The sequence below is a fragment of the Macrotis lagotis genome, chromosome 7 (genome assembly GCF_037893015.1).
Source record: "Macrotis lagotis isolate mMagLag1 chromosome 7, bilby.v1.9.chrom.fasta, whole genome shotgun sequence".
Classification (NCBI taxonomy): Eukaryota; Metazoa; Chordata; class Mammalia; order Peramelemorphia; family Peramelidae; genus Macrotis; species Macrotis lagotis.
Window position 1 is genome coordinate 114,383,038 of NC_133664.1, and position 12,207 is coordinate 114,395,244.

Consider the following 12,207-nt stretch of genomic DNA (forward strand, 5'->3'; position numbering starts at 1 on the left):
TCCCTCTTTCACTTCATTAGCTGGCATCAGTGACCATAATCCCATTTAAACCACAAATACTCAGTGCTTGTATTTCCTGATTCCTGGCCCCAACTATAAAGTATTGTAATAGTTTGTACTGAGGCTCTGGTAACAGACCTCAGAAACAGGAGGATATAAAAAAAAAATGGGAGACCAGAGTGAACTCTCAGTTTAGTGTGGGACTAAGAGAAACTTGCATCAGTTGGAAAAAACTCGACAACCAGGTACAGTGCTCAGTTCAGAGCTCCCCCCTGCCCACCCCAGGTCCCTAGCAAAGTCCATGCCGCACCCCAGAAATACCGTGACTCCTAGTCTATGGTGCAGGGCTAGGGAGAGGAAGGCAGAGAGGAATCTAGGTTAGCATGAGTTTGGGATGAGGTTTTGAGGAGAGCAGGCAAACACAGTGACCCCCACTCCCACATCTCCAGAGTGACATCACCTCGAGATCACTTAGATTCTAGAATCCCCTTCCCTGGTCTGTAAACAATACTGATTCAGACTTCCAGGGATGGGGTTCTTTTTTTTTTCTTTTTCTTTCTAAGCAAGTTCCTTTCTTTATCCCCATTTCTAATATTCGCTTCTTTTAAAAGGGAACTGGAAAGAAGATTGGGTCATCTGTGTTGTCTACCATCACCTGCTGTGAGAACCCCAACACAATGGTGAGTTAGTTACTGGGGAGACAAGTTTATTTTTTTTCTTTAAAAAAAGTCTACAGGGTCTCAGATATTTAATAATTACCTAGCTGTGTGGCCTTGGGCAAGCCACTTAACCCCATTTGCCTTGCAAAAACCTAAAAAACAAAAAAAAAAGTCTACAGGGCAGTCTGTCAACTTGCATTTATTTTTTCCCCCTTCCCCTCCCTTCCTTTCTTTTCCTTTTCTTTTTTGCCCCTCTCCTCTCCTCTCCTTTTCTTTTTCTTCCAATTCCTATCACAATACCTTGCACATAGTAGAGATTTACTTTTTTTTTTTAATTGTATACAACCAAGTTTCAAATGAGAAGACTCTAATGAAGCCTGGAGGACTGTATGTTACTGATTGACAGGCATTTTCTCCTAGTCTTTTTTTCCTACCCGTGGCTGAGTATTTTAACCCAAAATGCTTGAGTTAGTGTCACTCATAAAAGAACCCCTGATCAGTGGCTGGGATATGTTCAGATTAAAGAATGTCCATGGTCTGTAAAATAGTTATTGGAAATTGCTTGTATGAGGGTGAGTCCCTATGACTGACAAACTAGTATTTTTCTTATGACATCAGTCTTTTTTTGATCTATTTTTTTATTTTACAAAATTTTTTAAAAATGATCGTGTGCAGTAAAAAAAGAGGATTAATAATATAAAACAATAAATTTCAGTTCAAAAAAGCCTCTATAATGAATATTAAACATTGTGTTCAAAATTGTCCCTCTTTGCTTCCTTTCTAGGTTTTCTTCTGTTTTCTGCTGTGCATTGTTTATTTTTCTCCCCTCACCTCCCCCCAGGACAGCTATAATTAAGCACGGATATATACATTTATATATATATATATATATATATATATACATATATATGTATATGTATTTATGTCCATATTCACCTACATATGAATATATATTTATATATATACACCCATTTGTATATATATAAATCTGTATTAATATATGGCATAGAATATGTTTGATTTGTTTATATCTTTCATTTTTATAACATTTCCCGAAAGCAACAACCCCCTCCTCATTCCTCTACTCTACTTCTACTTTTAAAGAATCCCTACTTTACGTTCCCTTCTATGCCACCCCATTAATCTACATTCTCTTCTATATACCCTCTTATCTTTACCTTCTAACTCATTACCCTCCATATGCTCTTCTCTTATTTCTTCCTGAATTTAGAAGGCTTTTATAGCTAATATGTATTGTACTCTCTCCCAATGAGAGTAGGTTTTCACAAGTAACAGCTCTCCTTCCCCATCTAATTCCTTTATATCAATTCTTCTCATACCTCATTTGTATAAAATGGTAACTCCTTTGTTTTCTTTTTCTAGACCATTTTAGTTTTAAGAATCCCTCCTACTCAGTTCTATCACCATTTTTCTTTTCAACTATTAATGACTAATAACAATCTTTTTTCCATTAAAGATTTTATTTATTTTGAGTTTTACAAATTTTCCCCTAATCTTACTTCCCTTCCCCACCCCCACAGAAGGCAATTTGTCAGTCTTTATATTGTTTCCATGTTATACATTGATCCAAACTGAGTGTGATGGGAGAGAAATCATATCCTTAAAGAAGAAACATAAAATATAAGAGATAAGATCAGACAATAAGATAGCAGGTTTTTTTTTTAAATTAAAGGAAATAGTCCTTGGACTTTGTTCAAATTCCATGGTTCTTTATTTAGATACAGATGGTATTCTGCATTGCAGACAGCCCCAAATTGTCCCTGATTGTTGCACTGATGAAATGAGTGAATCCATCAAGGTTGATCATCGCCCCCATGATAGGGTGTACAGTATTTTTCTGGTTCTGCTCATCTCCCTCAGCATCAGTTCATGCAAATCCCTCCAGGCTTCCCTGAATTCCCATCCCTCCTGGTTTCTAATAGAACAATAGTTTTCCATGACATATACATATACCACAGTTTGCTAAGGCATTTAATAACAATCTTGTACATGTTTTACATTTCCACATATGGATAATATTTTAAGGGAAACTCCATTTATACCTATACTCTCTAATGGCTTTTTATTATATAAATATTTTATTTGTTTTCCAGTTACATATGGAATGGATGTTGTATTTTGTCAGACTTTTTTTTTGGCAATTATTGAGAGGGTCACATAATTTTTATAGGTTTTGTTATTGACATGTTCAATTATGTTGATTGTTTTCCTGATATTGAATAGTCCTTGCCTGTCTGGTATAAGTCTTATCTGATCATGGTGTATTATCCTAGTACTCTCTCTGCTAAAATTTTATTTAAGATTTTTGCATTAATGTTCATTAGGGAGATTGGTCTATAATTTGCTTTGTCTGTTTTGACTCTTCTTGGTTTAGATATTAGCACTATATTGGTGTCATAAAAGGAATTTGGCTCCTATTTTTTACAATAGTTTATGTAGAACTGAGAATTAATTGATTCTAATATTTGGTAGAAATCATTTGTAAATCCATCTGGACCAAGAGATTTTTTTCTTTTTTCTGAAACTACAATTTGTCCTTATTAGTCTCTTGTTTTAGGCTTTGATGTTTACCTTATTTTCTTTTGGTTGTTGTATGTCAAATTTTCAATTAAGCTTAAGTCTTTTTGCAACAAAATCCTGAAATTTTGACAATTCATTGAATATCCATTCTTTCCCTTCAGGATTATGCTTACCTTTGTTGGGTATGATATTTTGACCACAACCCCAGTTCTTTTGTTCTTCAATGTGTTGTGTTCCAAAATCTGCAGTCCTTTAAAGCAGTCTCTGTTAGGTCTTGTGGTTTTAATTGTGGTTCTACCATATTTAAATTGTTTTTTTTCTTATTGCTCTTAATATTTTATCCTTAACTTCGGGATTTGGAATTTAGTTATGATATACCTGTAAGGTTTTCTCCTAGGTCTTTCAAGTGGTGATTGATGATTTTTTTTCCTATTTCAACTTTCCCCTTTTGTTCTAACACTTCAGACAATTTTCTTTAATTAATTCTTGTAATAGTGTATCAAGATTCTTTTTTTTGATAATAGCTCTCAGGTAGTCCTTATTTTTTGAATTTTGAATTTTACAATTTCCCTCCCCCTACCCCCCACAGAAGGCAGTCTGATAGTCTTTACATTGGATTTTTTTTTTAAATTAAAGGTAAGAGTCTTTGGTCTTTGTTTAAACTCCACAATTCTTCTTTGGAAACAGATGCTATTCTCCATAGCAGATACCCTAAAATTGTCCCTGATTGTTGCACTGATGAAATGAGTAAGTTCATTAAGGCTGATCATCACACCCATATTGCTTTTTAGGTGTACAGTATTCTTCTGGTTCTGCTCATATCACTCAGCATCAGTTCATGCAAATCCTTCCAGGCTTCTCTGAATTCCCAACCCATCTTTCCCATCCTTCTAATAGAACAATAGTGTTCCATAATGTGTCCCCCAATTGATGGATATTCACTTAATTTCTAATTCTTTGCCACCACAAACAGAACTGCTATAAACATTTTTGTACAAGTGATATTTTTACCCTTTTTCATGATCTCTTCAGGGTATAGACCCAGTAGTGGTATTGCTGGATCAAAGGGTATGTACATTTTTGTTGCCCTTTGGGCATAATTCCAAATTGCTCTCCAGAAAGGTTGGATGAGTTCACAACTCCACCAAAACTGTATTAGTGTCCCAGATTTCCTACATCCTTTCTAACATTGACCATTATCCTTTCTGGTATGGATATACTTTAATTTGCATTTCTCTATCAGCAATGATTTAGAGCAATTTTTCATATGACTATGGATTGCTTTGATTTCCTCATCTGTCAATTGCCTCTGCATATCTTTTGACCATTTGTCAATTGGGGAATGGCTTGTTTTTTTTATAAATTTAATTCAGTTCGGTATATATTTTAGAAACGAGTCCTTTGACAGAAATACTAGTTGTAAAAATTGTTTCCCAATTTACTCATTTCTTTTGATCTTGGTTACAGTGGTTTTGTTTGTGCAAAAGCTTTTTAATTTAAGGTAATCAAAATTATCTAGTTTGTTTTTAATGCTGTTCTCCATCTCTTCCTTGATCATAAACTGCTTCCCTTTCCATAAATCTGGCAGGTAAACTATTCTTTGCTTTCCTAGTTTGTTTATAATATTGTCTTTTATGTCTAAATCCTGCACCCATTTTGATTTTATCTTGGTATAGGGTGGGAGATGCTGGTCTAATACAAATTTCTGCCATCCTAACTTCCAATTTTCCCAACAGTTTTATCAAGAAGTTTTCTCTTCGGGTCAGCTAGGTGGTATAGTGGATAAAGCACTGGCCCTGGAGTCAGGGGTACCTGAGTTCAAATCCGACCTCAGACACTTAATAGTTACCTAGCTGTGTGGCTTTGGGCAAGCCATTTAACCCCATTTGCCTTGCAAAAACCTAAAAAAAAAAGGTTTGCTCTTCTTAATCTATTCTCCAAATCTGTTGTTTTTCTTGTTAGATGTTTTACCTTTTCTTCTATTTTTCATTTTTTTATATTTTTTTTTATATTTCTTTGTCTCATAACTACTGACTTCCTCTTTTCTCCATTCTAATTTTTTTTTTGCAAGGCAACAGGGTTAAGTGACTTGCCCAGGTTGCACATCTAAGTAAATATTAAGTGTCTGAGGCCAGATTTAAACTCAGGGACTCCTGACTTTCTGGCCGGTGCTGTATCCACTGTGCCACCTAGCTGCCCCCTCTCCATTTTAGTTTTCAAAGAATCATTTTTTTCCCTTAAGATTCTGGATCTTCCTTTACAGTTGGTTTACTTTCTTTTCATAATTTTCTTGGATTGTGCTTATTTTCTTTTTTAGTTTTTCACCATTCCCTCTCATTTGATTTTTACAGTCTTTTTTGAGTCCCTCTATGAGTTCTTTTTGATCAGTAGCCATTTGATGTTACTCTTTGGGTTAGGAGAAGCTTTTTTTTCCTTAAGCATCTTCCTCTGAAGACTAACCCCAGTCTTCTCCATTCTCATAGTAACTGTCTATAGTTGGGTTCTTTCTCTTTAGTCTATTCATTCTTTTAATGTTTTACAGAAGCTTTTCTTTATATTCTTTATATTCACCTTTAGTCCTGTGGTGTGTATGTCTGTGTATGTGGGGGTACCTCTGACCTTGGGAGCTTTGTGCTGGACCCAGTCCCCCCTCCCAGCCATAGCTGAGGCCCCTCAGCACACTGTGCTAGAAATAATATTACTCCCTGAGAACTCTCCAGTGGCTATAACCATCAGTTCTCCCCTCTGACCTGGGACCAAGAACTTGATTCTCCTCTAAGTGTTGACAGTGAGTAGTGTCAGGCCACCACCTCTCTACTTACCTAGTGTGTACTGGTTCCATCCTCCCCTGCACAGCTGGGCCTGGTGTCCCTTTATCAGAAAAGTTTCTCTCTCCCATGGCTCAGACATCTGATTCCCCACACTGTGGGGAGGTGATAATTCCTGTGATTGAAGAGGAGGCTACCTCCCAGTTTGATTGACCCTAGAACTGTCTCTTGCTAATTCAGGGAGCTAGCCTGGGGGTATCTGCATTTTCCTCAGCTGGTAGAACCTTGGTTGGAATCTAAAGATCTTCTCTAGTAGTCCCAGAAGGAACACTGTTCTGACATAGCTTTTACTTGTTTTTGCCACTCTGGTTTCACCCTGAGGTGTTTTTTTTTTTCACTTATCAATGGAGGAAATCTGAAAAGTTTGGGATTTTCTGACTACTCTGTTATCTTCCCAGAATCTACTCCCCCCCCCTCCCCACAAGTTTAAAGGAGAATGAAGGATTCCTTGAAGGAACTTATGAAGGAATTCATTCTGCTTATTGAAGCTTCCTGATGCCCGAATGAAATAATCACTACTCTGAATGTGATCAGTAATGAAAATGGAGGAATGGGATTGGTTGTTTCCTTTCTAATGAGATTTAACTTTCCAACACCTCCAGTAAAAACATCTTTAGGTGAGTAAAGTGAAGTGGGAAAGGAGGTAAACAATAGGCCAGGTGACCAAGGATTTGAAATTCTTGCAGAAGGGAGAACAGTCTTCAAGGACACCATGTTGGATCGTTGCAGTCAATTGTTAAGGCATCAAGAGAGATCCCATGGTATATTGGAAGGCAGTGGTACTATCTATGTGATCATGGTCAACTCATAACCTCTTTAAGCCTCAGTTTCCTCTTCTGTAAAATGTGGATAGAGACACATATATTAGAGTTATGAACATTCAATGAAAAGTTTTTCTAAATTGTTATGTCATTGAACTTTAAAACATTATAGAAAAAATATATACCATAGGAAAAAAGTCAACTAATATTGTATTTTTTAAGTACCATCTCAAGCACCATGCTAAGAAACAAAAGCATAAGGCATGTTTCCTAATAATAAGATGTTCATAGTCTAGTTGGGCCCCATCTGAGGTACAAACTAAAATCCTGACCCCTGTGAGGTAATGAGTGGACACTCTACATGTCAGGATTAGCCAGAATAAATTGTAAATGCTGTTATGGAGTACAGAGATGATAGTTAGAATGACCAGTTAGACTGGTACTTCCAGTATTTTCTGCCTCAATTTCACCTCTCTTCCAGGAGATTATTCTTTTTCCTTTAAAAATGTTTTTCTAGAATATTTTTATTTTTTCATTAATAGTATTTTCTCAATTACATGTAAATATAGTTTTCAGCTTTCATTTTTGTAAGATTTTGAGTTCTAAATTTTTCTCATTCTCTTCCTTCCCTCTCCCCTTCCCAGGACAGCAAACAATTTGATATGTTATATGTTTACAGTCGAACATATTTCCATATTAGTAATATAATAGTCCTTTTATCTTCTGTCCACACTCCTCAGCATCACTTTTCAGAAATTTTCTCTCTGTAGTGAAGTTAGTACACAGTAGCTTCATTCATGGTCTTGAATAGGGTCTTGATCTCAGTATGTGACTCCCAGAGAGGTCTACATTTCTATTGATTTTAAAAGGCATTGTTGGCTGTTTCTAAGGCTCCCTGCTTTACACTGTGGAAGAGACCAAGCAGGATGCAATAATAAAAGGGTTTGAAGTCAGACAACCCGACTCCAACCTGATCCTACTGCTCTCAAGGTGAGTCATCACAGACAAGTCACTTTGCCTTAGTTATCCTTTTCTTATATGAAGCAAGATGGGGTTCAACCAAATTATCATCTCAATTAAAATATGCCCACCTCCATGCCTTTGCATAGACACTCTCATGAGCCAGGGATGCACTGTCTCCTAACCTCTCCTGGTCTCTCTTCCTTAAGACATTGCTCAAACATCATTCTGTAAAGAAAGTCTTTCTTGATTTGTCTGACTGCAAATGTCTTCCCTCCCCAACAACCTTGTAAACTGCACCGTCTTTATTTGTATGTATTCTTTTTTTATTTATTCTCTACATACTCAAGCATCACATATCACGTTCACCCTGGCCTCCACTGCCTGAAGGTCCTCTCCCAGGTTCTCTACTATTTTTAAGGCTATTAGAGGTGTCTAGGTTCTCTGCCAATGGTTCCAACATTCATGATGTTGTTCCTTCAATTGTAGGGGATAGTCCTCTGCACTCCAGTTCCATTTAGCCATAGCTAAATGAATTAGATTTGACAAAGAAATATTTTCTTCAAAGTATAAAATACATATACAAACAACTTAGCCTGGTTACTTCCTTTAGACCTTAGTTCCATTTCCAAGTCCAACCACCCCCCCCTCCGCCTCCAGCCCAGACTGGAGTCCCAGGCATCTTGGCTTTTCTGGTCATCCCTGCCAGGTTGCTGGCTGCAACGTTCCACCTGGAACCCCAGCTCCAAGGCCATCATGTCTCCAACTCCTGGGGCCAGTGTGGATCAACACTGGCACCTGAAACTAGGAAGGACAAACAACATAGATTAGAAATGAACACTTTCAGGTCCATTTCTCAGAGCCTGTGTTAAAGAGAGGGAGCAGGAGGAAGAAAAGTTCCTCCCTTCTTATTAGTTCAGTTCATGGAGTTTTCATTGCAAGTAACTAGAATATTCAGCCTCAGAACAGAGCAGATATAAGACTGGCAGAAAAGAAAACAGTAGAAAGACAGTGAATGGCCCAGTTTGTGGGGGTTTTTTGGTTTTTAATTAATTAGTTAATTTTAAAAATTCATTTAAAAATTTTGGAGGAAGTTTCCAAATTTTTTCCTTCTTTCTACCCCACCTACTCCCACTTACTTAGAAGGCAAGTAATATCAATTATATATATATATATATCATGCAAAATATACTTCTAGATTAGCCACATAGCAAACAAAAAGTAAAAATTGAACATTATGCTTTGATCTATACTCAGAGTTCATTAGTTCTGTACAATGTTCTTCTGGTTCTACTCACTTCACTTTGTATCAGTTCATTCCAGTCTTCCCAGATTTTTCTGAAACCAGCCTACTCGTCATTTCTTATGGCACAATAGCATTCCATTACAATTGTTCTATCAGTGAATGGTAACCTCTCAGTGGAGGTTACCCCCATCTACGTGGTAGGAGATGAAAAAATTTTCGTGAGAATCAATCTAGATATGTTTCTAAGGCTCCAAGCACACTTCCATATTGGGTGAACTAGTTGTGCCTAGACATATACAGGTTACACTTCTATACATGCATATTGTCTCTCCTATTCAGTCAATTCTTTGCAAGTAGGAATTACTTCATTCATTGCAATTGTAACCCTAGCACCTAGTAGCATTTATTTTTTTGAATTATAAAGATTTTATTTATTTTGAGTTTTACAATTTTTCTCCTAATCTTGCTTCCCTTCCATCACCCCCACAGAAGATAATTTGCCAGTCTTTACATTGTTTCCATGGTATACACTGATCCAAAATGAATGTGATGAGAGAGAAATCACATCCTTAAGGAAGAAACATAAAGTATAAGAGATAGCAAGATCAGACAATAAGATATCAGTTTTTTTCTAAATTAAAGGTAATAGTCCTTGGTCTTTGTTCAAACTCCACAGTTCTTTCTCTGGATGCAGATGGTATTCTCCATCACAGACAGCCCCAAATTGTCCCTGATTGTTGCACTGATGGAATGAGCAAGTCCATCAAGGTTCATCATCACTCCCATGTTGCTGTTAGGGTGTACAGTGTTTTTCTGGTTCTGTTCATCTCATTCAGCATCAGTTCATGTAAATCCCTCCAGGCTTCCCTGAATTCCCATCCCTCCTAGTTTCTAATAGAACAATAGTGTTCCATGACATACATATACCACAATTTGCTAAGCCATTCCCTAATTGAAGGACATTTACTTGATTTCCAATTCTTTGCCACCACAAACAGGGCTGCTATGAATATTTTTGTACAAGTGATGTTTTTACTCTTTTTTTATCATCTCTTCAGAGTATGCACATTTTTGTTACCCTTTGAGTGTAGTTCCAAATTGCTCTCCAGAAAGGCTGGATGAACCTAGTAGCATTTCTAATAGATATTTGATGTTTAATTGATCTTTATAATATCCATTTCACCAGGATCTATAGTTGCTAGGTTGGTTTGGTGTTACTGTGGAGGGGCTAGAGGAGCCACAAGACTGAAAGCTGAGAAATAGTATAATAGACTTAGGGAACATGTGCAGAGGTCCCAAAAGCAGGAGGAGGGCTGTTGATAGTCATCCAGCCTCAGAAACATGATAAGTGGAAATGAGCCAGGAATTAGTTGTTGGTGTTGTCAGTTTACTGGAATTATGAATAAATCTGAGGTGGGGAGAGGGAAAGAGGGAAGGAAAGAATAAGAAGCTCATTAGAAGTAGGATAAGTATTGCTTTGCTAAAGGAATTAAGAATCTAGTCCCTCCTTTGTTCTTTATATGCCTATGATAAATCTGTTCTATATTTAATGCCTATGATACTTGAAACTTATGGGGGAAGAGAAGCTCTTGAGTGGAAAACTAAATATCAGTAAAATTCAGCTTTTCCTATGACCTAAGTCATAATCATTGAGAAACTTTCAAGAGGAAAATTGGACCATTTGAGTACTGAGTTGTAGTTCTGTTCCTTGGCTTATAAGGCAACTAGGAGGGCACAGTGGATCAAGTGTTAGGAAAACTGGTCTCTTTCTGAGTTCAAATCTGGCCTCAGACACTTATTAGCTCTGTGACCCTTGGAAAGTCCCTTAAACCTATTTACTTCAGTTCTCACCTGTAAAATGAGCTGGAGAAGGAAGATACTCCAGTATGTTTGCAAAGAAAACCTCAAATGGGGTCATGAAGCAATGGACATGACTGAAAGTGATTGAACAACAGCAAAGCCCTAGCTTACATGTATTATTCCTTTTTATTTCTAAGCTTGTTTTTGTTTTTAATTAGAATGTTTAGAGAACTTATGTACTTAAATTGATTTTCTATACAGTCTTTTAACATTTTATTTTATGTGTTTAAAAACATCATTTTCAAAAATGATTTATATAAAAAACAATACTATAGGCAAATTAGAAGATCAAGGAGTAGTTTACCTGTAAGATCTATGGGAAGGGAAGTAGTTTATGACTAAGGAAGAGATGGAGAACATCAATAAAAACAAACTAGATGATTTCAATTACATTAAATTAAAAAGCTTTTGCACAGACACCAAGATCAAAAGAAATGTAGTAAACTGGGAAATAATCTTAACAACTGATATTTCTTTCTTTTTCTTTTTTTGCAAGGCAAATAGGGTTAAGTGGCTTGCCCAAGGCCACACAGCTAGGTAATCATTAAGTGTCTGAGACCGGATTTGAACCAAGGTACTCCTGACTCCAAGGCCAGTGCTTTATCCACTGCACCACCTAGCCACCCCAACAACTGATATTTCTGACAAAGGACTCATTTCTAAAATATACAGAGAACTGAGTCATTTTTTTAAAAAAGTCATTCTCCAATTGACAAATGGTTAAAGGATATGCAAAGGCAATTTACAGATGAAGAGATCAAAGCAATCCATAGTGATATGAAAAATTGCTCTAAATCATTACTTAATAGAGAAATGAAAATTAAAGCTTCTTTGAGGTACCACCTCATACCTCTCAGACTGGCCAATATAACCAGAAAGGATAATGATCATTCTTGGAAAGGTTGTGGGAAATCTGGGATACTATTACACTGTTGGTGGAGCTGTGAACTCATCCAACCTTTCTGGAGAGCAATGTGGAACTACACCCAAAGGGCAACAAAAATGTGCTTACCCTTTGATCCAGCAATACCACTACTGGATCTATACCCTGAAGAGATGATGAAAAAGAGTAAAAACATCACCTGTACAAAAATATTCATAGCAGCCCTGTTTGTGATGGCAAAGAATTGGAAATTAAGTAAATGTCCTTCAATTGGGGAATGGCTTAGCAAACTGTGGTATGTGTATGTCATGGAACACTATTGTTCTATTAGAAACCAGGAGGGACGGATTTCAGGGAAGCCTGGAGGGATTTGCATGAACTGATGCTGAGTGAGATGAGCAGAACCAGAAAAACACTGTACACCCTAACAGCAACCTGGGGGTGATGATCAACCTTGATGGACTTGCTC

At 36.9% G+C, this 12,207-nt stretch overlaps 1 protein-coding gene across 1 annotated transcript in view; it reads left to right on the top strand.

Moving 5' to 3' along the window:
* The first annotated feature begins 615 nt into the window (after positions 1-615).
* The window catches only part of LOC141492907 (solute carrier family 23 member 1-like), a 67,984-nt gene continuing 56,392 nt past the window's right edge, over positions 616-12,207 (top strand). The window contains exon 1 of the mRNA XM_074193628.1: positions 616-680. Within this exon, the coding sequence (XP_074049729.1) occupies positions 678-680 (3 nt within the window). The 5' untranslated portion in view covers positions 616-677. The remainder of the gene's footprint in view (positions 681-12,207) is intronic.